This window comes from Haliaeetus albicilla, chromosome 8 (genome assembly GCF_947461875.1).
Source record: "Haliaeetus albicilla chromosome 8, bHalAlb1.1, whole genome shotgun sequence".
NCBI classification, from domain to species: Eukaryota; Metazoa; Chordata; class Aves; order Accipitriformes; family Accipitridae; genus Haliaeetus; species Haliaeetus albicilla.
The window spans coordinates 26,494,019-26,521,393 of NC_091490.1; the positions used below are offsets into that span (position 1 = coordinate 26,494,019).

General features: G+C 37.0%; 1 protein-coding gene across 4 annotated transcripts in view; it reads left to right on the forward strand.

Moving 5' to 3' along the window:
- VAV3 (vav guanine nucleotide exchange factor 3) overlaps positions 1-27,375 on the forward strand; it is a 180,887-nt gene that overhangs the window by 152,312 nt on the left and 1,200 nt on the right. For 3 of the 4 annotated variants that reach the window (XM_069789456.1, XM_069789459.1, XM_069789458.1), the window contains 7 exons: positions 1,184-1,218; positions 3,002-3,118; positions 3,826-3,913; positions 8,069-8,198; positions 14,444-14,527; positions 20,007-20,158; positions 21,962-27,129. In XM_069789456.1, coding sequence (XP_069645557.1) covers positions 1,184-1,218; positions 3,002-3,118; positions 3,826-3,913; positions 8,069-8,198; positions 14,444-14,527; positions 20,007-20,158; positions 21,962-22,003 — 648 coding nt within the window. In that variant the 3' untranslated portion in view covers positions 22,004-27,129. The remainder of the gene's footprint in view (positions 1-1,183; positions 1,219-3,001; positions 3,119-3,825; positions 3,914-8,068; positions 8,199-14,443; positions 14,528-20,006; positions 20,159-21,961; positions 27,130-27,375) is intronic. The other variant, XM_069789460.1, reaches the window with a different exon arrangement.

Consider the following 27,375-nt stretch of genomic DNA (forward strand, 5'->3'; position numbering starts at 1 on the left):
GTTCTGGGATTTTTTTGGGGGGTGGGGTGGGGTTTTGTCCCATCGCTGAAGTTTATTTCAAGGTCAGGTCTAGATACTTGATAGAGATCTTTGTTGATACCTTAGGTCAAGTTAGTGGGAGTTGTAATTAATTTCAATTAATTTAAGTTTGTAAGCTTGTATAATAATATCTTCCTGAGTTCATCTGTGTTTGGAAGTCTCTGTTGAAGACATTCCATATATTGTAAATAAAAAAATGTGAGAAGAATGTTACTGTAATCTTTTTCCCCTATTAGATTCTAGAAAATAATAAAACATTCTTTGGTTTTACTGGAAGAAAAAAAAGAAATAATTTGCTTATCTAAGAATATATGACATTAGGTTATAAGTCTGCAAGATGTATGCTAAGCTTCCATCAAAATCAATTTTTCAATACTTACTTTGCAAGTTTCACATGTTGTTTTAGAAGAGTGGGATAATACCAAAGTATCATACACCAGTGGGAGATGGTAAAGATGAAATGCTGATTTTCATGGGAATTGCTATACTGTGCATCTTGTGCATGTATAAACATTATCTATGCATATGTTTATGTATACATATAACATCAGTTTTGCAAACTGTTTGTAGTTTGCTTAATTTTTAAATTGAATTTAAGAAACAAATTCCATGCTTATTAAAATCCAGTACAAGAGTTAACCAAGTCAAATAGAAAGGTATGAATGATGTCATACAATACAATCTATGGATCCATCTCTGAAGGTTATATACTGTATTTCCTAGTAGACAGTATTTTTAAGGCCATACAATCCTGAAAATATGAAGTGAATTTTGTCATGTTACAGTAAATTTTTTGCATATTTTAATGATACTTTTCAACAATATGTAGCACTGGGCTATTTTATGTATGAAGTTTGAATGTAGGCACTGTCAGAAAAACTTCTAACAGTTCTATTAAGTAAAAAAATATCTGTCACAGCAGCAAAGAGTTAAAATATTCTGTACTACTTTCAGAATGGTATGGAATATTTGTCCTTTATTATAACTTTCTTCAAAAGAAAATACTACTTGCAGACGAATTAGATCATCTGTTTCTTTTAACTTGTTTCATCTGGATATTGACAATTAGATCAATGCTGTCTGATTTGTGTTGATTAGAAAAAAAATCTTGATCCTCATTCTCTTGTATCTTTTCATGTCCTAGGTTCCTAAACCAGTAGATTACTCTTCACAACTGTGGTGAGTCCCTGTCTAGTCTTACAAGAATCTCTCTGAAAGAAGCAGTCATAGAAGGACAACTGTGTTTATTACAATTTAATTTATATTGGTTTAACCTTCCTAGGCTTCTGAAGAAGGCATTGTGTAATGGTTTGGGAAAGCAACACCATGCATTGCCTAAAAGTATTTCTGATGTAATAAAGTGCTTAATGATTTTGACATTTTGTTTACAAGTCTGTAGCTGTGCAGGCTTAGTCCCAGAGGTCTGAAATAGAATAGTAAGAAATGAACATAATATGAAGCATGCAAGTAGATCTGACATGTTAAGTGAATAAAGAGGGGGAATAATGTTAAGTACATCTTGTCTCATGAATAATTCTGCATTTCCTTTTAAAAAAAAAAAGAAGACTGTAGAGATATAAAAGGACAGTGGATCGAAACTACAACCACTGCTGGTCTGGGCCTTACGTAGTGTGTGAACTCTTTATGGGAATTCACCTCACTTCTCAAAAAGTCATGGTGATTTCGAGAGAACAGAATGAGTGTCACTTGTGTTCTTTCACTGGTTTTATGCTTTGTCATTTATATGCAAGTTCTGATTTCCTCTAGTTTGCCAAAAGTGAAGTCAGAATCAGATTGAAACAAATACTAATTTTTCATAACAAGCCAAATAGAATGTTTAATATTTAAAATTGGTATTTTAAATTAAATTCTAGCGTTTGCTCTATTTATAATTTGTTAGAAGAAAGCATATCATTGGCATCAGTTTGTCTTTTAAGGATTTGTAATACTTAACTGAAAAATTACTTTAGGCTGAAACTTGCTGTAAAAAGTCATGTATTTTGTGATAAACTTCAAAATGCTTGTTCCCTGGTGTGATTCATAAAATAACTATTTTTTATTTACAGCTCTCTTCTAATTGGTAGTGATGTATTAGTATGACATTTTACATAGTAGTGTTCTGTGATGTTGACTGTCTTTAGACTACTTTGTAAAATGGTAAAATAAGCATCATTTCCCTGTAAGCTAGGTCACTTTCCTCAATTAACAGTTTAACCTCTAGTTTTGCGAATAAATGTCTGCTGACAGTCTCTCATGAAGTCCCACCCAAACCAGCAAGGCAGATCAAGGGCTCAGATCTGCTTATGCAGTCAGGCTGCAGAATTGGTGACTTATTTGTTTTAGCTTTCAACTCTTAGCATCAGCTCTTTCAAATTTGGACATATTAGGCTGAAATTTTTTTTTTAGTTGTGGATGTTTAGTCTACCCATTACATTTTAGCCTTTAGAGGTTATGAATAATTGTGAAAGCAAATAAAATAGTGCATTTGTAGAAATACCAAATTTCTGTATAGGTCTTTTTTTGACCTAATATACTACTACTGGCTGATTCTCTACTCTGTTAAGATACATCCCACTAGAACTCAGGAAGGTTCAAAGGTTCTGGACCACTGTTTTATTGTTTCACTTGTAACACATGATTCAGAAAAACATTTGGGTTTATGAGCTGTTCAAGCCAGTAGTCATTAAGCTAATGCTCAGGCTTGAGTACTTTCCTTAACAGACATTGTGTTCAACACGTGCACAAGTACTGTTCTAATTAAGAATTCTTCCTGCCCCAGTGCGGAATTTTTTCACGCTTTATTCTTCATTCAGAGATCTGGAAGTGGCATTCAGTTGCAACTGATGTATTTTTAGGTCCCCGTCATATGCAGAATACTGGGACTCTGCACTGCATATCTGATAGACCTTTCTTTGGAGTTTTGAAAAAAATCATAGGCAGTTTTTATTGTTCTCTGTTCCAGGTTTGCAGGAGCAATGGAAAGATTGCAAGCAGAGAGTGAACTTATTAACAGAGTAAATAGCACTTACCTGGTGCGGCACAGGACCAAAGAGTCAGGAGAATATGCAATTAGTATTAAGTAAGTGTAATAAGATGTCCTACAGAAAGTTTTCCTGTTTGCATTTGAGTCTAGATGATATTTGAAATAAATAAGGACACCCCCCCCCCCCATTTCAATTTATATAATCATATGCAATCTTTAAGAGAGTTGATATAGGAAAACTGAAGTTGCTGACAAAAATACCCAGGATTTATAGTACAAAAGTAGCAATGGTTTTATAGTGCTGATGTAGCAAACAGGTCTACAAAAATTATGGTCTAGTATATTGGGTAAGAGTAAGCAAGTGTTTGGAGTGTAATGTGATCTGCTTCTCTGAAGTGAGTAAGAGTGTTTCATTGACTTCAGTGAGAACTTGTTGAAGCCCTTTGCATCTCAGACATTTCGGTAAAATGTGGGTTCATAAATTCTGTGGATGCAAATTATTGTGAGGGTCTTGTTTACTTTCATGTTGTTCATCAACATGAATATGAAAGTAAGAAATATATGGGAATTCCCAGTTAGAATGAGCAGTTAGTTGTGACTTTTTTTCTGAATACAGATTACCTCTTCAGCTGTACTTTAATAAATATATTTGGTTAATTAGATGTCAGCCTTCTTTTGGCACAGATATACATTTCGTCTTAAGAATTTATTCATGTGGTGTTATTGGGGCATGCCCTCAGGTAATTATTGATTGTGTCTGATTAAAAACACATTTATATTCATAAGTTATTCATTGCCCACAGGTACAATAACGAAGTGAAACACATCAAGATTTTAACAAGAGATGGCTTTTTCCACATTGCAGAAAACAGAAAATTTAAAAATTTAATGGTAAGCATTGATTAGGTTTTTAACAAAGCATAATCTTCTATGTAGCTGTTGCTGTTAGTGAGAGCTACTTCAGTTTGTGAATTTACAGAAGGCTGTGAGAGTGAGAAATTTGAATTGTGTCTATACCTGCTAATAGGATAATTCTTTATATTTATGATTTATGTTCTAAATGATGGTAGTATGTGCTTAAAACTACACATTTATATTTAGGACTGGACTGTGTCCCTTGCAGTGATGTGGAAGAAAGGAGGAATTTGAATCCCATGCATCAGCCCACTATGCAGTTAGGCTGAATCTTGAAAGGACAATTTGATGTCTTTGGAAATTTTTCTCTATATAGTAATGATTGCTAAAAGTAGCTAGGTGAAGGTTCCTTCCCAGCCCAGCACATGTACATGTGTATTGCTGAACTTAATGATACCTATTGATGTGTAAGTTCAGAGGGAGAAGGATATAAGGTGCAGCTGTGTCAGAGAGCCCAGAAAAACTCAGGAGAGGCTGGTCTTCCTGCTCTTGGTGCACCAGGCAAAGAAGTGCAGCTAGAGAATGGGGCTGTCTGACTGCTAATAGCTCAGAAATCCTTGTTGGAATAATAGTAATCTGCAGTCAATATCGACTAGTCTAAACTAAAGCAACTGTGTGACTACTTCGAACTTACACTCTGTGGCAGCAAACCACTCACTAGCAAACTATGGTAGTAAGACACAAAACATAAGCTCTCTCACTGACTTTCACTTCAACTATAGGCATAGTTCATTCCCAGAAAACAGAGTTTGGTGTTATAACTGCCCAGATCAGTGAGTTTTCAATGTTATGTCAGAGTCATCTTGTATGGGGAAGAAATTCCTTTTTTTGAACTTTCATTTTAAAGAATTTCTTAGCTCATTTTTGCTCAGACAAGACTCATAAATACAAGGTGTCTGAATAAATTACATTAGTGCATTTGTAAAATTTTACTGCTTAAGCATTTCCTGAAGCATTGTTAAAGGAAGCTCATTCAATATATTTAGTGCTATCAACTGGATTAAAACTTACGCTGCAGCCTTCCTGCATGCATGTCCAAATACTCTAAAACGATAAATAAAAATGAAGGACAATGCAAAACAAGAGTAGGGAGAGAAGCTTTAAAACCAGGAAGCCTTAGAAATGATTTTAATCTAACCACTGATACTCTGTGCAAGAGCATTCTACAAGTGGTAAAAAATCAAGCAGAAATCTATGCTTTGCCTGACCCTGTTTGAAATAAGTGCTCATTAGAATGGGAAGAACATAAATTTCCTGATGAAGAATGCATCAAGCTGTTTCCACACTCTAATGTCTTCATTTGACACTTAAAAACCAGTGAAGTGTTTAGTGTTAGGGCTGGGAACCCTGAGTTCTTATCGTTGGTAGCAACAGAAATTGTGGCATTCCTCAAATGCATGAAGGAGACAGCTACTTAGTCTGCAAACACTACAAATGATTCACTAGAAACTAATGAGAACATATGAGCCCTCTCAGGATCTTGACAAAGCATCTGAGCTGGAGTCACATGCTGCCAGATATCTTCTTATGACAATGATGCAGTTTAATGCACTGATGCAGGTTTTAAAATACAGCTGAATGATCAGAGATAGTACAGGACACAAACTTCGATAAAATAGAAACAAAAAGAATATGCGTTGCGTCAAAGAATTGAGAGGACAAAAGAAATTTCTAGTGTAAAGGCCTCATTGCTACCAATTTAGCCTTGTTAACATTCAATTAGGAAAAAGTCATTTCATAACTCAGTTTTAGGGTATTATGAATTCTGCCCTTGAGAGTTAAATAGACAACTGGTAGTAGTGTTAGTACTGTTTGCATATGCTGTGGAACAACTGCTTTGTTCTGGGTAGATCCAAGAGAAAAAGTAACAGTGTCTGGAAGAAGAGAGGAACAAAAATAGTCTGAGTAGAACTGGGAGCAGAAGAGAGACAAAGCCAGCAGCCATGGAAACCTAAAGTAGTGATCTGCAGTGACGCAGTGTTCTGTACTACTTTGGAGGTAACAAAAGTAGAACAGCTTGTACATAGTTCTCACAGTACATTTGAAAAACTTTCATAAGAGTAATTAAAATGTGCTGAGTGTGTAAAGCAGGCCAAGGTGCAGTGAAAGGTCAGCTCTGGTGCCGATGCGGATCATGGTAATGTGACAGACTCCTGGGGAGGCCCATCCACGCTGGCAGGGGCTACTTACCTTTACTTACCTGTTTGTAAGCTTGCTACTGTGATTTTTGCAATGAATGTTTTAGAGGCTGGTTGTTTGTTGACTGTTTTCGTGGAAGAATGGTATAAAAAACTAAACTTTTAAAAGCAACTGAATTTTTGTGACCCAAAGTAAATTTTTCCTCGGTTTCGAACTGTTTTACTCATTTTTCCAACAGATAAAGTATGTCCAGTTGAAATTCTTAATATCTTTACCAAACAGCATAATTCTTACAGACTTATGTGGTGCAAAACGCTAACAAAAGTTTCATACTAATTATTTTTCCATTTATCCAGATATCCTACTTTGAATGCTGCTTACTTACAAATCACCCTCTCTGTTGCCTTGGTAATTTGAATGTCTGGGTACTCAGTGATGATATGTGACAGAAAATTTGGTTGCTGACATTGTAGCTTGCGTGCTGTGCTGATATCGGACAACAAAGCCCAAACAGTTCTTAGTGTCCGGGGCTTTATGCTTGCTTGGAGTGTCTGGCAGATCTGTCATTATGGACTGTTAAAAGCAGGTGTAGATTTTACTTAGCTTTGGACTCTGCCTTAGAAGCAGTTTCAGAGACTTGCAACAGCTCGCAGCATGGGGTAGTAAAGTGTTCCAGAGTTCAGAAGATAATCTTCAGACTGTTGTCAAGAACTTAAGGTTTATGCACCAGATCTTGGACTAAATAATTCGAGAGTCATTTTGTTTGGCTGATGTAGGCTGCTGTAAGCTAGTAATTTTTTTTTTTTTTTTTTTTTTTTAACTAGAAGGAAATGATTGAACACAGTACTATTTCCTTATTTTGACCTAAGCTTGGCTTGGTCAACTTTGATTTTGGAAATCTAAATGTAAGTAAGTAGAATGGAGTGACTGAGTTACTGGTAGGAATGAAGGGTTTACAGTAAATACATTGTTTTGTGCTTGCATTTCTGAAGAGTGAAATCCCACAGTTGAAGTATCATTAATCAAATGAAATATGTTTGCCTTGAATTGTCTGGTCACTTTTAATCTTATTCTAGTCTCTGTGTACAAACTGTGTGATACTGACACTATTAGGGCTAATTCAAATGTAAGAGACAATGGCAGGGGTTGAAGATTGCGAAGGAATAACATGAGCTGTTAGTATTTTGATGGGAGTTGCCTTCTTTAGAATAGAAGCTAAAGTAACTTATCTCCTTGAATAAACTATTTGAGCCATTTTTTTATATTTTCATATATATGTGTGTGTGTGCATATATATAAAATTTGTGCATACATATAAAATTTGTCTGTGTGTGTCTCTGTGTGTGCATATGTATGTTTATATATATATGCACACATATACACACACAGAGACAAATTTTTGGATTGGGCCCAAGGAGAATGTGAAATGCTGGATTTTTCAGCCAGTGTGCATTATATGAAAAAACCCTCCAACCAACAGCCCCCCCCCTCCAATGGCAGAGCCTTGAAAGTTTTACCATGTCTGTGTATCTGCTCATTAAGTTGCTGTTGACTTATATGCTTACATGCAAGCCTTATGCTTTATTTTGGATGTGTACTTACAAATGCATTTGTGGATAAACATCACTTATCATTGCAAAAGAAATTTGAGAAAACAAAGAAAGTTACCATTATATACTTAACAGGCAGCTGACCTTGCCTTCTGCCTGACTTCAGAAAAGTAAATACATGCTCAGCCTGGCTCAAAGGAGCAGTAAGTGTTGACTCTGACAATGAGGTTTTACTTAGAATAACCCCAAGAAAATCCAGTTAAGTGGCAGTCAGTATTTAGGATACTTGATGTTTTAAAAATAAACATGTACTGTTTATAATACATGTTGTATTATAAATTAAGGTTACTTGTATGATAAAATGGTCACTGACTGTACACCAGAATGTTGAAAAGGATGTGATTTCAATTTCCAATGACATAGTGTTTTTCCTTTCTGAAAGGAACTAGTAGAATACTATAAGCACCACTCTCTCAAAGAAGGCTTTAGAAGTTTGGATACTACTCTTCAATTTCCATACAAAGAATCTGAAAACTTAGTGGGACAAAGGAGTAACAGAACAGGTGGCAACTGTGAGTATTATAGATTTTTGTATATTATTTTCTCTCATATAAATATTAAAAGGACAAGGTGCTTTGAACATCTTAATTTTCCATTTTTGACATATAGCCAATTAATATGGTAATGCTTTTAGCTAGGATTTTTTGAAGCTAAGCAGATTGAGATCTGCCAGGAGGTTTATAAACATGTCTAGCAAGTTTGTCTTGCTGCCAAACTTAAAATCTCCCTGATATTCAAAAATCTATTACGCATGCTGGTGAGAGATTAAACTGCATCCTGCCTAGCTTTTTCAGACATTTGCATACATGCAGCTACAGGTGTTAATAATAGCTGTGACAATTTCTGATCCTTAAAAAGGGATTTAAATAAATCAGTCTTGTAGTGTAGCCTTATGAAGTAGCATCTCAGTAATACCACATAAATTTCTCAATAAACCCATTAGATTTACTGTATCATAATTATTTTTATGCCTGCCTTTTAACCTTAAATGTTTATTACAGGCCTCTAAGCTTCTGAAAGTTAATGAACTACTGTGGAGTGTAAATAGCAGTTAAGTTTTGAAGTTTAGAAGTAAACTGAGAAGATTTACAATGCATGTGGTATCCTTTATTTAACCTATTACAACTTATATGGAAGTTAGCATGATTTTTAGGACACGTACAAGTGCAATGTTAATGATGAAAACTACCACATGGCTGGCCTCTGGGAAGTATGTAATGTTTCTGTCAAAGAGCAAATATTAGATTTGCAGTTCTGCAGACAATAGCTGTATCTTTGTACTGCAACAGATAATAAGACGAAAATAAAAATTAATGGGGATTTTAACAATATGAAGACTGCTGTGAAAGACCATAGAGTCCGGTCTAGTCTTTGTGATGATGAAAGCTGGCTGTGTTACTTTCATCTGCTGTGTTTGTGAGCTTCTGTTTATTTGCTTGCCTCCGTTCCATAACATTTCTTATAACTTTGGAGACTTTCTTCCTTTCCTAATTAAAGTGAAGATAATTTAGGACAGATGATTGTAAGAAACCAATGTGTGTCTCTGTGCATTTTATTTACTTTGTCTCTATCTCCCAATTCCTCTTTATTCCTTCCATTTCTGTTTTCTTTGACTGCTTCCTAGGATTTCAGTCAGTTGTCTCCCTGCTATGCTGTATCTCAGTACATCTCTGTTCTTGGTGAATTTATCTGTCCTGTCCTTTTCTTCTCCCTTTAGCTTGTGATCTCCCTTTGCTTTTCTCTTCCTTTTGTCATCTCTCATGCTTTCCTCATCCCTTGTCTCCTCACAGCATTGAGGCTTGACCTGTTGACAAGATATGCCCTGCTTAATTTACTTTGCATTTGCTTTCGTTATTAATGACTGTGAGCAGAACCAATTTGTTTTCTTTCCTTTTGTAGGCCAGCTATAATGTATCTGTAGTGTCCACTAACTTATTAGTCTGGAAGAGCATTAGCTCAATTGTTTCATGCTTTACAGGTGTTGTGGTTTAAGCCCAGCTGGTAACAAAGCACCATGGAGCCACTCGCTCACTCCCCCCACCACAGTGGGATGAGGAGAAAATAGAAAGGCAGGCTCGTGGGTTGAGATTAGGACTGGGAAGGATCACTCACCTCTTATGGTCGCGCACAAAAGACAGGTGCAACTTGGGGAAGAAACCAAACCAATTTAATTTACTACAAGTCAAAACAAACCAAGGATATTAGGAAGCAAAACCAAACCTGAGAACACCTTCCCCCAGCCCTCCCTCCTTCCCGCCTCAACCCCACTCCCGGTTCTCTCTCCCTCCTCCCCCCGGCGGCGCAGGGGAACAGGGGATGGGGGTTGGGGTCAGCTCCCCACACCTGGTCTCTGCCGCTCCTTCCTCCTCAGGGGAGGAGGACTCCTCACTCGGCCCCTGCTCCGCCGTGGGAGACAGCCAGTCCTCCACGAACTTCCCTGGCGTGGGTCCTTTCCGCGGGCCGCAGCTCTTCACAAACTTCCCTGGCGTGGGTCCTTTCCGCGGGCCGCAGTTCCTCACGAACTTCCCTGGCGTGGGTCCTTTCCATGGGCCGATCTTCAATCACAGCCTGCTCCAGCGCGGGCTTTCCCATGGAGTCACGGCCATCTTGGGGGGCCTCCGCTCCCCCGCTCCCCTCCATGGGCCGGGGGGACACAGCCTGCCGTCTCCCCACGGGCTGGGGGGGGGCATCCACCTCCTCAGGCGCCCCTCCTTCCTTCCTCACGGACCTCGGTATCTGCAGAGGGGTTCCTCTCCCATTCCAATCCCCCTACTGACTGCACGTTCCCTTTCTCAAATCTGTTCTCCCAGAGGCGCTACCGCCGTCGCTGACGGGCTCGGCCTGGGCCAGAGGCGGGTCCGGCTTGGAGCTGGGGAAGCTTCCAGCAGCTTCTCACAGGAGACTCCCCTGCGGCCCCTCCACCACCACCACCAAAAATACCCCTGCGTCACACAAACCCATTACAACACGATACAAGACTTACGTTGCATACTCATTACCTTCAGTCCACGTGCCAAAAAACCCATCTCCTTTAACAAGATCTTTTAGGCAGTATATAGAAGAGCAAGAGAAATAAGTGTGGGATGCTCTCATTTTAGTCAGGGGGATGAGAAAGTGCATCTCTGCTGCAGTAAATACCAGCCATTTAATGTTACAGACTATGCTGATGGGAACTGGCAGGTTTTGTCTTAGGCCAAACTGATCAAAAACCCCTCCCAATTCTCAGACTCCTCATAAAAAATCTAATCGATTTCCACAATTGTGCTAACCTACCTAGATTGATTCTGGATGACACTTTCATTTAATGGATTTGGCAGTTTTCTTTTAAAGTGTTAGCATGTCCCCAAGAGCGTGGCGTTTTTTTTGTTTGGTTGGTTTGTTTTTTTTTTTAAGCAACATTTCCATGATTAACAGCCCATCTGTGAGTCACGCTGCTCAGTTTTATAGCTATCCTGTTAGTTTTTACAAAGTTAATGTTAGAATAACTATATATCTAGGCTGTGTAAACCCTGCTGGGCTGAATTTGGAAAAAAGTTGGTAAACTTTAGGCTGCATTTTTGTTTTCCTTAGTAGAGGAAGCAAATAAGTCATGGGGCAGTGGTTGGACATTGAATTGACTTCATAGCCCTCAGTGAGAACAGCCACACAGCTGTTTCTTTGACCTCTTCCCACTCTCCCCATTTTTTTTCAGTTGTGCAGCTACTTGGTGTCACATTCACCATATTTTAACAAGCGTGGGGCTGAAGCTAGTGAATACAATGGCCTTTGGCAGTTTGAAGATGATTTTAAGGAGTTTTTGGGTTTCAACTCAGTATTTTGCACTATACTGTTCACATGACTATATATGGATTTTTGATGAGGCCATCTTTTGAAAAAGACATCAGCTGCTTATTCAAAACAGCTGGTCTTTAGCATATATAATTGACAGAATAAGTGGGAAAAGTGTTTCTAAAAAACATGAGTTGAACCACTGTAGACTTTGACAGAGTTGTATCATTTTCTGCTGGCAAAGTCTTTGAGCTGCTGTGAAATTAAATGGCAATACCAAATTAACTGCACTTTCTAGAACAATGTGAGAAAGGATTATATTAATCCTTTGTAATTGTTGTGTTTTCATTTATCCATTGAAGGAAAGAAAATCAAGTGGCATTTCAGTTTACTTTTGATTTCTGATGTGAATCATAATAAAACACCTTGTAACTTCTTAAATTTTTAGGGAATTTGATTCTCCCTTCAGCATCTACTAGATTTTTGAAACAAAAATCTTCATGTTTTGGAGATAGTTAATTTGGCTTTCCACTTTAATTAGAACTTTGTTTTTTAGTCTCCTGGTCTTGCAGAACTCACCCACTCTGTTCTGATATTTATTTACACTTTTAATGTGGTTGTAAAAGCTGTCAGATATTTACTTTTCTCAATATAGAAATTCAAGTTAATTAGGAAGATTTTTTGGGAAATTGTACATTCTTTCTTCTTAATTTTTCAGTCCTAGGCTTTTCTATACATAGTATGATCAAATTCTGTTTGGCTACACGGAAGAATACTAATTCTTACATTAGATTAGAGGGGTGATCGACCATTTAATGAAATAAAGGCAAAAATGGAAGAAAAAGTTGACATTCTTCTACAGAATAGTTTTTGGCACTTTATTCTAATCTGCTGATGCAGAGCACAATCATGTTGAGAAATCTGGGTTCGAAATTTAGATTTTAATGTAACCTAAAGCACGAAGCCAGATACTATTTGAGTGACTGTTTTTCATCACCTGTAGACTAGGAGTAGGTACATTAACTAGTTATATCACATCATTCTACTACTTAATGCATTAACTGTGTAAAAGTATCTGTTAATAAAGTAAAATAAAACAAGTGTCACTCCAGCCCTTAAGGAAACAAAAGAACCCAGCCTTTCTCCTTAAAAGCCAACACCAAAACCTTTAAAAGTGACATTTAAAACCAGACTATCTGTAGAAATCTAGTAGGATTTCCTTGCCCACATAGGTTTAGTTGTCCAGAATTTCACACGTAAAACCAAACCTCCAGTTATATCAGACAGAAATATTCTCAAAAAATTAAGATAATGTGTGGACAGGAAAGGACCAGCCACCCCCTATGTAGCACCTAACTTGTCTTTATTCCTGCAAGCTACTTTTGCACACCATCATTGTACTTCTGTAGAAATAAAGGCAGTTATTTTTCTCTAAGAATGGGCACACTACTTCAGTCAAGTTGCCCTTTCGGTTTATGTAATGTATTTCCACACAGAGCTGTCACCTGGGGTTAGTAGCTGCAGTATAAAGGAGTTCCTCAGGTAACCTCATGCATTCTCAGATAATCCATTTATTATTAGAGGCGGAGAAAGGATCATCACTGTGAAGGATCAGAAGGGAGTTTCTAGTGTGCAGGAGGTCCTGGAGTATGTTTCTTTTGTATTACTTTGAGATCCTAACCTGAACTGCTGTTGGTTTGTGTTGTGGGTTTTTTAAAACAAATAACCCATAGCTTATGAATGTTAAAATACAGCATTGGTCCTGTTTATTTTATTTATGCTGGTAGTTTCATTGTCACAAACATATCTTCTCATCCAGATAAGATGCACAAAGATGTATCATTACCTCTACCATGGATTCTTTGTTAATTCCTTACATAAAATAGTTCTAGTCATCATTCCTGCAAATAGCCATGTTGAAGCGAAATGATTTTGTTTCATGTGTAGTCACAAGAATAAATTCAGGGAAGCAGCTGTATGTGATGACTATAACCCTGCTACATTTTTAAGGAACACCCTTGTTCAATATTTATAGATATTAGTAGGCATAATTTAGAGGCTACATTATCATTTATCCAGTTGAAGATGGACTTCGTTTCCAAATCACAGCTGGGAGCAAAGATCCCAAATTTATTAGACTTTGTACACTATGTATCTTCATTACTTCTTCAAAAGAGGGACAAAATTTGAGAACATGTCAACAAACTGTAGTTCCATTCAAAGAGATTTTTAGTTCGTTTCATCTAATTTTGTATTTAAAAATATGTTGACCCTAGGTTTGTTGGCAATAGAGCAAGTACACCTCTAACCTTTCACCCGAGGAAGCTGTTGGAGGGAGTAGGGTGATGTGTTGATTCTGCCTATGCCAAACTTACGTGGTTGTTTTTGCTTGCTCAAGGGTTTTCTCTCAAGTCAGGGAAAACTGCAAAGATGAGCAATACTGTTGGGCCTTAGAGGATGTAGTTTAGCTGTGCAATTCCTATTGATGTTAATGATTATCAGGGCAAAATGCATGATTTTTCCCATGCATGTTATGAGACCCCGGTTCAACTGGTACTTAGACTATATTCCTAATTAAGGGTGTGTGACTAGTCTTCCTGGACTCAAGAGGAATTCTTAGGTATGCATGAGTTCCTGCTTTTGGACTGTTAAGAAGTGGGGCACACAAAGAAGAAGAAGAAAAAAAAAAAAACAAACAACTGTTAAATCTGAAAAAATTTGCAAGAGTCTGCAGTTTTAATTTGCTTCTCTGAAGCCCTGAATGGGTGCCTTCTTTCTATGTTACTCTTTGAAAAATGCAATTGTTAAAAATTAAATCATAGATCCAAATTTTCTAGTTATTATAGTCAATTTCCTTCCAGACATCCTTAGTAGGGAACCTTAGTTTCCTTATTATCAATGAATTATATAGTTTAAAAACTATATTTAAATCTTGTGCCAATATTTCAATGTTCTTTTGCTTTTCTCTTTTTCTCTTTCTTTCTCTAAGCCCCTTCTTTGTTCTGTGGGTTTTCTTTTGTAACTCTTCCAGACTACAGCTTTGTTCCCCCTTCCTCCACTCCTTTCTGGTCAGGTACTGCTTTACTGCTTTTATATTTCTTCTAAATTTTCTTCTGTTGTTTCTGTGTTCAGCAAGTGAGGGAAGGGACGAATCTAATACTTCAGTTATTCTCTGATTCCAAAACCTGAGTTATTTACATGTTATTCTTGGAGCGTAACAAAAATTAAACTCTTAAACCTTTGAAAAAGTGTTAATTACAATAAGAAGTTTGAATAGGTGTTGCAAAGCTCAATAGTTGCACCAGATTCAGTCAATGATCACTTGACAGTTAATTTGTTACGTAGTTGACATATATGAGCTATATGTATTTTAATGTATTTTTTCAAATGCACAAACCTGAAAATTTCACTGCTTGTAGATAAATAATATATTCGTCCCATCCCTGCAGCAAACATACTGCAGCAGCATCTTAGAATACAGTAGGTTTTTTTGTAGAAAATGCTTTCTTTTATATTCTGCATTAACATTGTTTAATTAATTTTACCCATCTGTTTTCTAAATATTGTTTTCTTTATTCTCATTTAGCCATCTCTGGCTTTAATAGATGGAAATATTTTAAACTAAGACCGCATAAAAATGCGTAAAGTAGCAGCAGTGGGGGGGTCTCAATTAGTGCATCAGTATGGCTATGACTTGCTCTGGTCTCTAAGACCTAGTCGTCAAAGAAGTGAACTGTACCGCTGGACAATTCAAGAATTTTTGCTAGTAGGAAGGTAAATGCCTTCAAGGAGCATACGGAAGGAGCTACTACTGTTAAGAACGCAGCATTCACTCATGTTACACTGACATACCCCTGTGTACAGGGGACGGAGGACTTGGCCTAAGTTGTGCAAATCAGGATTGAGGCTGGCTTTTGCACTAGGGAAAGGAAGGTGTCTAGCACATGCAAGCATGGATGTAGTCGTAATCAAGATCTGACTAGGAGATCTGAGTAGGCAGTATGTTTTACACCTACCCCACAGAGGTCATCCAAATTGCTTAGTGCTCCAAGATGGAGTCTTAAGGCTTTCCGTAGTTTCTAGAGGGGAAAAGGACGTAGTTGGCAGCTCCATATTAGAACAGCTAGCGTGCTTACTTGTGCTGAGAATGTCTTTGATGAGCCCTCCCTCAATTCATGCTAGGGATTTCAATCTCAATGTCCTATACTGCTTTTGAATATTTTGCCCCTCAGTTGTTCAATGTTTTGGAGTCTGTTTCTTCCATTTCTATCTCCTTACATAGATTTTTTTTTTTTTGTAGGGGGGGTTGGGGGGAGGCAGATATTTTTACTTCCTTTCAGTAGTCACAACACTGACTGAAAATTCAGGCTTTAAGGCACTCTTCCATTTGACATATACTTACATAAAGGGACACGTCTGTAGAAAAGATGAATAGAAAGCCATTCTGGTATAGCCATTTACCCTGTGGTCATGACATTCATCTGGAACGTCTGAAGCGCTCACCTCATTTGAATTGGAGAACACAAAGCAGTTAAGTTTTGGCCCTTTATTGTAGGTAAATACTGCGAGTTTCTATCCTTTTGGGCGAGATAGAAGATGACCTCTTTCCTTCAACTGCACAGTACTTGATCATAAAGTCGATTCTTACTGAAACTGGTATCTGTTCCATGAAAACAAAATTGTGAAGTGGCCTACAGTGATAGAACAGTAATCAAGACTCAGGGTTACTTTAAGCCTATCATACGTTCCCATATATTCCCATGCAATAGTTTCAAGAAATTATAATTGTATTTCTTTTTTTCCTATGAAAACCTGCTCTATCAGAAAATTCTTAAGTAACTGTAACAATAAGTAAGGATTCAATGCCTTGCATATCACAATATGCTGTGTAAAGTATTTCTTTATACAAGTACAAAATACTAAAGGAAAATATTGATTAGTAATTCTTAATTTAAGCTTTTCAAAATAGCCAAAGAATTTTCTTACATTAAATGAACAAATACTTACTTCATGATATTACAAGTATTTTTTTTTTTTAAAAGGGTCTTCAGAGCTGGTTTAGTTCTGCTGATATGGAAACTGGTAACACAGGAAAAGGGTTAAGCCGACTACTGAGCACTACTGGAGGTGCTGCCCATGCTTGTATACTAGAACTGAGGTTTGGTTAAACAGTGCAAGTAAATGTACGTTGCTTCAAGAAGCATGGAAACGAATACACAAGAGCAATCTTTAGGGGATATGGCTGCAGAATTACTAGGAGGCCATACCACCAGGAGAGAGAAAAACCCACTCACAGCTTTTATAATGATACATTGACCCTTGTGAAATTTAAGCACAGGCATAAACGTGAGCTAGACCAGCCTGCTGTGATCACATGGAACGTCTTGTTTGCACCCCAGTTCCTTCATCAGTAGCCCAAACTAGTATTAAAATTAATTTGCAGCACATGTATCTCACTGTCAATGAGAAACTTTTCCAACATACTCTAGTGTGAATCAAAGCTGATTATAGTTCTCTGTCTTTTCTTCTCCTCCTGTTTGCAGAAGGAAGGGCTAGGTTAAGCAAAAGTATATTTTTCTCATTCACACATGTATCTTTTATCCATCTCCCTCAGATTTCTCACTCTGTTTCCTGTTAATCCTCTGAGTATCTCCCTCTTAATACACAAGGTTTATTTATTACTGCTTTCTCAATAGCTTCTTTTCTTTTTTTTCTTGCTTTTTCTTTTTCCCCCTCTTTAATTTCTCATTCACGTTCTGTTGGGCACTTCCTTTCCATCAATCTCTGCTGTTAACCCCATTTTCTCTCTCCTTCCTCATTCTCCCTGTAGCTATCCTCTTTCTTTTCTTCACTCAGTGTTTATTCTCTCTCCCACCTGTACAGATGTCCTTTCCACATGCTGACTGTCTTCCCTCAAGTTTCATTTATCCTGGGACAGCTTTGATTGGGAATTCAGGGCTGATAGACTCTACTCAAGTTGTTTTTGTGACTATGGCACCAGAGAGATATGGTTAATATTTTTTCCAAAATTAGCACTGTCATTTTCCTGTATTGCATCAGTCTTCTGGCTTCCTTTTATATATTTCCTATCATGAGCATTACTTTTATTTGAAAATATGGATGTTGGATTCTAAATTAATCTAAATTCTGCTACTTGCTGCCTCAAGACTTTTGGAGATATATGGCTTTGATTTCTCTTGTTTCTTTTTCCTTTTCCTCTCTGGCTTCACAACCTGAAAAAGAGATAGAAGTCCTCCTTTCCCACAGATCTGCCCCTCTTTCTTTTTCTATCCTAATTTTCCTCAGCATTTTTCCTTTTTATTATTCTTCCATGCATTTCTTCCCTCCTTACTTCTTTTCTTCCATGTTTTCCCAAATTTGTTCATCTTTGCCTCATGTAATCTTCTTCCTTGCCCCTTTATCTCCTTTATAGAATCTGAAATGATACCCTGTTCCCCAGAATCACTCCTTGCATCCTGCAATGCTTCCCCAAATCTGCCAGTGATATTGCTGCACACCTATAAATGCTTACTGACCTTACAACAATCAATAACTGCTCTTTTTGGTTTTTTTTTTTTCTTTCTCCAAAATAATGGCTGCCCATCATGTGCTCTTTACCTGTAAAATTGATTACTGCAATACTGATAAGGTATAGGACATAACATTCATGTCAGGATCTAAACAAGTACCATCTACATCTGACTTGCTTAGAGGGGGAAAAAGTATGTTTGAACCTTAATATACTTAATGTATCACTTAGATTTTTACAACTTCTTTATGTTGTAAATATAAGCAATAAATTGAGATCCTGATTCTCTTTTATATGGCATCCTGTATCAAGTATCTGATGAGCAAGCATACTCTACATAAGTAGTCTGAAACGTTGGACTAAACTTTAATGGCATGATATAAAAAAGGGCATGATCTGTTGCCAAAACAGTTTTTAGGCATTCTGTTTTTGTGATATATCTAATAATATTTTAAATATTTTATTTTATGTTATTTTAAAATAAACTGTTTATATTGTCTCTGTAAGCTAAAAATATTTGAATATATAATGATTTTCATATATTTAATACTATTATGCAAAAGCCTCTGTTCCAATAAAATGTCCCTAGTGGGGTCAGAAGAAATCTTAAATGCAAGCAGAGCTGAAACTGTCAAGATTTTCTAGCTTGTTTGCCATGTTTTGTGTTCCTGATTTAAATTAAAGGCAACTAGCTATGAACTTTTAGTATTACATTGTTGAAGGCATTGCGAAAACTAGACTCTTAATGGTATTTCCTAAAGATGATTGGGAATTTCTAAGAAATTGGAAAAGGTTCTGAGAAAAAAAGATGATTATATGTACATTATATCAAGTCATCCATCATGATGGTATGATGAATTCTTCTGAAATCTTTTCAGTGGGAAGCTTGCTTGTGCTTGTAAACTCTTATCTACAGTGACTTACATCGGAAAACAATGGCATTAGTGGAAAAATAAAGCAAGAGTGCTTTGGACAAATAATCCAACTACAAAATGCAGCAGAACAGTAGATGTTTTTCCTAAACTGCTCAAGTCAAAGGCCTTTATCTTTTAGGTGCCATGCCCACTTCCCTCTCATTGGAAGAGTCGAGGATTTCTTTTGCAAGTTTGGGTGTTCTACGTCAGGGTTGAAAACACACTTTCCTATAAAATTATTTGGGAGAAGAGGGTTGGTTTTTGAAATTAGGCTTTTTTCACATTTGCTTTTTTAAAATATTTCACAACTTTTTATTGCTTAAAATGTCTGGGGTTTACATTGGCAAAACACTTACATTGATGTAGCTTAAAATTTTTAAGTATTAATTTCACTGAAACTTAGGAAAAAAATTTGTAAGGATTTTCTTCTTCATGAAAAGTTTTGTAGAACAAATTCATTGGTGATTTACAGCATAAGCTCCTGAAAAGAGTAAATTTACATCAGCCAATGTTCATGCAGATTGTAGCAAATGATCCATACAAATTTCCTGTGGAAACTCTTTACTTTTTTGCTCATACTGATGTTAGCTTCCAATTTTAAATGCATTAATATTTAACTTGGGAGTTGTTTTTGAAAGAACAGCACCTTATTCTATTTGTTTTGCTTCATTAGAGGTTTAAAGTTAAATCCACTGTAAATGCTAATAATTCTTTTGGAAAGAAACTAGTGACCTGTAAAACATGTTGATGCATGTAACTGGCAGCAAGTTTTATTATGAAGCACAAAAATACAATAATTGCAAACATATTCAGCAATTTTGGGGTGGGGGATGTTTTATTTACGGTTCATCTAGTTTGACTTTTTTCTAAAAATAAAAAGAACTTTTTTTAAAAAATCCCATAAAATCCCTTCAACTTTTACACCATTCACCTATGTCTAAACCTTCTTGATCTGTGTAGTGCAGATGCTTTCACATTTGCCTAAGATGAATGGCAGCGTATGTTGTTGTGAAATCATTGTTTTATTTTTTTACAGTACTGCTATATACATGACTTTAGTAGTCTTCAGTTAACAAGCCCTAATAATGTTAATGTCTTTTTCATTTCAGTGCTAAGCCCGAAGGTGATAGGCATTGCCATAGCCAGGTATGACTTCTGTGCAAGAGACATGAGAGAGCTGTCCTTACTGAAAGGGGATGTTGTAAAAATTTATACAAAGATGAGTGCCAATGGCTGGTGGAGAGGTGAAGTAAATGGAAGGGTAAGGTTGGGTTTTTTTGTTTTCCTTTGTCTCATTTCTGCCTTTGCTGACGGTGATTTTGTAAAAAAAATAAGGTGTGTTCCTACATCATAAATCTTCTTTATATATTTAAATTCACAAGATACAGCATGTTCTCATTTGTGTTTCATAGGAGCCAGGTAGAACTCTTGCCAGGCAGCGTTCTCAGCATGTAAATTAATTGGTTATTTAATGTGACCTACTACGCTGAATATTTGGGCAAGATTATATGGTTGGAAAATAACCAGCATTAATAGTACAGCTACAACTAAACTTTCTTGAACTGTTGCACACATGTATTTGGGGTCAAAAGCTCAGGTTCCTGGTGCTGTGAAAGTCTGTGTAGCAGTTTAACACAGAATGAGTTCCACACCTTTCTGCCAGACTACAATGCAATGGAAGCAGCCACCTTTTTTATAGGAGGCTGCTGCTTTGATCTCTAAAAATGTGGCTCATAAGAAGTGGCGTATTTAGCAGGGATCTTTACAAAGTCACTTTACACTGCACTCTGAGACTTGCATGGAAGTAAAGTTTAAGTTTTGACCTATAAAGGCTGTATTGCTTCGGTCTTAGCATATTGCTTGCTCTTTAATGTAGATTAGTCAGAAGTATTTGAGGCTGCTGTTTCCATATCTAAAGGGCTGAGATGCAGGGTCAAGGAATGCGAGGCGGAAGAAAGCGGATTGGCTGGAAGCTGGAAATGGAAATTGAAAGCCTGGTTGAAGCGGATGTCCAGATTTGCTGTTTCATGCAATTTGGAGAATTTTTATTTTTATTTTTAATGTACATGAGCCTGGTTACAAACTTAAAGTGAGATGGTCAATTAGACAAGAAGAAATAGGGAAGCAGAAGAAATAGTGGTCATCCTATATACATTTTACATGTGAACAAAACTGAGCATCTCATTCTAATGCAGCTACCCACATCCTAAAGGATGCCCTGTTATGTGCTAGCATTCTTTCACAGTCTGGACTTGAGATCATAAGCTCACCTCTGGAGATATTTTGGCAAGGTAGCCTAAAACAAAATTGACGCAGTTATTCCTTCCACTCATGCTCTAGGTTTGGTTTTGAGGTCTTTCATAAGCGTTAAATTGACTTAGATATAAAGAAGTCTGAGTGAAAAACCTAAATCAGATAGATAAGACAATAAGGAATATATGATATTGCTTCCCTGTATGTCTTATATAATCCTTATTTGACACATCATTAATTTCAGACTGGAGATAGCATTATAACTTATGAAGTATAAAACACTGGACTCTGCCTTCCAGTTCTGTCTTATTTAAATGGCAATGGATTTTAAGTCTGTGTAGTGCAATCAAATCAGTTGCTATTTCCTTTGTAAGAGGATTCCCTGGACCTGACTGAAGCATGTTAAATATATAACTGCTCATTCAAAAAATAGCAGTATCCTGCCTGTAGTAAAGCTACTGCTGCTCTTGGCATTTCTAGACTTTTTTCTGAATGCTTAGACTTCCAGTTTGGGCAAAAGTGGTTTCGGTGTGTGTTTTGTGGGATGGGGCCGTTTTGTTTTTTGGGTTTTTTGTTTGTCTGTTTGTTTTGGGGGGAGGGGGAAGAGAGGTTTACTCTCCAAATTGTCATATCTGCAAGTTATTCTTTTGTTTATGGTACTTACCCTAACTGTGGCAGATCAGTCAAGTTTATCTTGGTAATCTTATTCTTATATTTACTGAACAGACTCATCCTTGTTTTGCCTACTTCAGCCATTTAAAAAAACCTGTGCATCTCATGTATTATTTTGTTCTGCTTTTCCCCTTTTTAGGTGGGCTGGTTTCCATCAACTTATGTTGAAGAGGATGAATGAATTAAAAACTTTCCTCTGCTGACCAGCAGTTTCAGGGATTGTAAAAATTTAATATCTTCAAAGTGTTACTGGTTTTGTTAAGTATTTAAACAGCAGCATTTTTGTCAGTCTGAACCTTCCAGTCTTAATGTTGGAATTTATACAGAAGTTTGTGCTGACAGATTATTACGTTGCCCAGAGCTGTGCAAGAAACAACCTGCCAGTTTGCCATCACTGGGGATCAGTACAAAGACCAACCCTCACCTTCCCAGAAGATCTCCGGAAAACAAATTTCTTTATGCTCCTTTTCATTTCACCCTGTACTACACCACGAATACTAGCTATGGCTGAATATTTAATAAGTCTCTTTTCTTCTAGCTAACATCTGTGATGGTACAAGGAGATGAAGGCTTATTATTCCTTATCACTGCATGCAGAAAACAGAGTTCAGTCATTCCAGTGGGCATAAAGTACAGTCAGTAGACTTGTCTTGAAACATCAAACTACTTATCACCTTACAAACAGTTTTACACTCATAAAAACATTCTGAAGGAAATATGTAGTAAACATGAGTAGCATTCATGCATATATAATTAGTTAACTGACTACTTTGAGGTCCTACCTAAATTGTCTAACAATTTGTTGAAAGACAACATTTTAAAAAGGTGTAGTGACGTCGTATTGCTTGAACAAGCATCCACAAAATGGAATTGTGGGATCCTTTCTTTGTCAGTCTTTTTGTGTGAGTTTTTTTTCATTTAAGCAGCCAACCATAGAAGTGCAACTGAAGAGAGTCATGACAAGATGAGTTTTAAAATTTTCAGCATTAACATTAAATCAATATTGTAGACCTATTCTGTAGGAGAATATACTAATGGAGGATGATGTCAATTCTCAAGAACAAAACTGTTTATCTTAACCTCTTGAATGATTCAGATAAACTTCGATGCTTCCAACCCTAAACTGTCTTTTCCTAGTTAAACAGGAGTTTCTATCACCTTTTGTGCTCTTACAAAGTCACGCAAAGGGAACTTGCAGATTACTTTGTGCCCTTTCTTCTCTTGTTCCCTGGGATGTTAACGGCAGTTCAATGAGTGAGTGGTCTTGTTGCAGTGTTATGAGCATCCCAAGGAAAAAAGTGCCTAGGTTAGCTAGCCTGAAACATCAGGCCTTGTAAAGTGGTGTCCACCCTTTGGTGAGGCAGTGTTTTAATATATTTATGGAGGGTCAGAAGTGCTGTAGTTATAAGCTAAAATAAATGTGGGTGGTGTCTTCAGATGTGCAGTTTTGAATATTTAGATAACATCTAACCTGGCTTGAAAACTTCTAAGAAAGTAAGGCTCTTAAATGCATTTTGTTTTTAGGGTGATGTTGACCAATCAAGAAAGTTAATTCATCCTGTCCCACATCCTCTCTTTTGCTTTTCCCTATCCTCTTTTCACATAGGTGTCTTGCAATTAGCATGCATAGATACAGTACAATTTAACACTGTAGTTTTTCCCACTCTGCAAGAAACATAATATCCACTGTTCGTCCACAGAGCAGAATCTGCTAGTACGTATTTCAGGTACTCTTTGGCTGTCCCCAATGTTCTTTGCTTCTTTCTGGCCTCCTTCTGGCCCTCAGGAAGGACCAAGCACAGCACAGAGGATTCACAATAATCCTCTTTGTCTCTGCAACTATCTTACCCATCTGCTACACCTAGCATACACTGCTGTGTGACCAGGTGAAACAGAGGATCTTCTAATTAGAAATTCTCCACTTGTGAGATTCAGCCTTGCAGATGAAACTCTGCTGATGCTCTAGCTTTTCAAGGATTTACCTCGAAATTATGTAAACTGTGATTGTGTTGAGTACATTACTTGATGGAGCAATTGAGACCATTTGTAAATAATGTAGATTATGCATAAAACATATTTTGTAAATGATGTGTACAACAGTGTAGACCAGAGTATGCTGGTTTTGATCTTTTTTTTTGCCATGCAGTTGTATTGTCTATTGTGAGCTTGATCCTATATTCCTTAAGTAGACGAAGTTGATTCTTTCACAGTTTTGCCTTCTCAAGGGGTAGAGGAGTAAGCTCTAGGCCTGTGAAATGTTTAGTGCTTTGCTGTCACAGAGTTCTGAGAGGAGGCAATTTAATTCAATATGAGTTGAGAAATACATCAGTCACTTTCAGCAGCTTGGTTTTAGAATAAGTTTGAGTAGTCTCTCCATCCTGAAGTTGCTGTAAAGCTTTTAAGCAATTCCTGAGTCCAGTAATCGGCCTTTGATAAGAATGAAAGCCATAGCTAAACTCACTTTTGTGGCATAAATCTACATATCATTGTCTGTGTTTAATGCCCTGTATTGATTGAGTTAATGCTGCATCTTAAACTATATTTTGAGTACCAAAGACTTCCTAAATATTCTGGAGTGTCTCTTTCATGTGCTGCTTTTGCCTGTTACAGAGGTTTTGTTGTCATGCAATAATGGAGTTTCAGTACTTTAATTTGTACTATTTTGTAAATATGTTAAATATAATAAACTGGTTAATTTTTTGTTTAATGGTATGCGTCAAAATGCGTAGTTGTCTAGTATGAAGGTTGTGCTTTGTTTGTCTAACCACCTTCTCATAGCAAGCAGAAGTTGATAATGTTCTGTTTTGGTTTCCCAGATTTGTATAATCCTTGTTTAGCTGTAAAATGGAGCTGTCAATGTAAATGGGATAGTACAGCTTTCCTTGAGAGCTTTTTGTTGCTGGGATAATTTGCCTTCTGCCACATCCAGGAAGGTGGTAGGGTTTTTTGTTTTGTTTTTTAGCTATGGAGAATATTGTGGAATCAGTCATATACTATTGATTTTTGTCTGTCAGAGATGATACTTGTAGTTTTTTGATTGAAAAGCAGTTGTTCTTAAAAAGTTTTCTTTTATGTGTCATGTTTCATAGCAATGTTCTTTCTCTTCCACCTTCTGCTTTCTCCCTCTGTCATGTGTGAATTAACATGCAAATTCAAGTTGAATTGAGCTCAAATCTGAAAATATAGTCTGTGTCTGATTTCATGGGCTACTTGATAATATTTTCATGGTGTAACCCATTCATGCATTTTTTACGATATAACATTCATTATTGATATGTTTATAAAAATATTTCTGAACAGGTGAATTAATTCAGGAAGGTCAGTGATGATGTGATTGCAGTGTTGTTTCATTCTGTCCCTTCTGTTTTTCAGTAGCAGAGATTTTCTTGTGGAACTGCCCTTCTAACAGATAATTATTAAACTTAATGAGGCATTTACACATCTCTACAGATGTAAGGCATAATTTTCCTGTCACCCATGAACATATCACATAACTAAGAGTCACACCTAACGCGAGATGCAAAAATGTTTCTCAATTAAATTCTCTTGTTAACAATATCACACTCAGTCACAGACGTTCTCCTTCCCCTTATATGCGAGAAGAGATGTGCGTCCTCTGATGGGTGAGAAATTGAGAAAGCACTGTAATTAGGGCATAAGAACCACTTGTGACTGTGTTCTGAATAATTTTTTTCAGTTACAAGGCTTGGAAGCTTATTTGAAAATCTCAGCTTGAAAAAAAATAATCTAACTTGAACAATGAAAATTATGCCAACCAGGCTACCTTTTTCTTTTGCCTCACAGGCAAGCTCTAGGTGCTCTATGAAGGAGAAGAAAAGGTCGTTTCTCAAGGTTTTAGCAGTTCGTAAAGGTGAGAGAAGGGTGCTGTCTAGAAAAAAGTGGGGCTTGTTTATACAAAATACCCCGCCTCAGACCTAGGTTTTGTTCTGTTGACTTCGATGTTCAGTGCAAAAAATGTTTGTTTCTATTTCACAATCAATATTGCCAACACTTTGGAAAAAGAGCTGTAATGGCAGATATAATTTATGCACTAGCACTGTCATACAGTTTCACCAACTGTATTGACACTACAGTAAATTAACTCTTACCTCTTTGCTACAAACTGGGATGCTGAGAGCCTTACATTACTATTTTACCTGAAATTCAACTTCTGTTCAGAGACCACTGCTTATTCCATTTAGGCAACAGAGGAAGTGCTCCCTCCTCTCCATTTTATTGCTGAGCATGACATTATATGATATGGAGTATCTCTTTGGTTAGTTTGAGTCATCTACCTGGTTGTATCCCCTCCCAGCCTCTGTTCGCTTGGGAGGATGGCACAGAGTAAGAAACAGAGAAGGCCTTGATGCTATGCAACACTGTTAGCAATAGCTGAAACATCAATGTGTTCTCAGCGCTGTTGCAGATCTAAAACACAGCACTGTAAGAGTTGGTACGAAGAAAGTTAATGCCATCTTGGCCAAACCCAGTACAGCAGGCATAAAGGTAAAATGACAGGCAGAGATGCTGTGTATACGTGTAATGCACAGTGCTTTAGCAAGCCACAGTAGTATCTGTTCTCATCAAATTCAGGTAGGGTCATTACTGGCATACAACTTTGAATCTTGGAATATATTCATTTAAGAGAAAGAAGTGAATACATTCCCTAGCCTTTCTTGAAATGTGCCATGGAATTTTAGCTCTTACCTAGATGTCCACTATATGGAGGAAGGGTAGTTTTGAGTAATTTAACTTCATAAAGCTGTGAGATGAGATGTTAAATGATCCCACTTTTTCACAAAATGCTACAATGTATGATGCATGTATAATTAGCTAAGAGAAATATGGAAAGGATTAAGAATCAGAAATTGACTGCAGAAGGGTGATTCATTGCATTATCTTAACAACTTCCTTTTCAAGAACAAAGAGCCGTTTGTTTTTATAGCAAATGAGATTTGGGTTTCTAATTTAGTTTTATAATTCCTGATCTGCTGCAGTGTATTCTGCTCATTCATTATAATGATCTCTGCTGCTTACATGACTGTGAAGGTAGATTTTATTTAATAAGCCTCCTGAAATGTTTGAGTTATTGGTGACTTTTTCTAGGTTACAATTTCTTACCTGGTAACATGCTTTTCAGAAAATATGTGAGTTCATTTTAAAATGTTGCAGTCTGACCTTAAGTAAACTTATAGTTGCAACAAGTGGCAGGTTCGGAGGTGGCTGTTTGCTAAGGGGCGTGAGGCTGGTTTGCTTCTTTCAGAACGGTTTTTTCATATTAATAGCGTAATATATGGCTTTAGGAATGTTGTGGTTTAACCCCAGCCAGCAACTAAGAACCGTGCAGCTGCTCACTCACTCCCCCCCCCACCCAGTGGGATGGGGGAGAAAATTGGGAAAAGAAGTAAAACTCAGGGGTTGAGATAAGAACGGTTTAATAGAAGAGAAAAGAAGAAACTAATAATGATAACACTATTAAAATGACAACAGCAATAATAAAAGGATTGGAATATACAAAACAAGTGATGCACAGTGCAATTGCTCACCACCCGC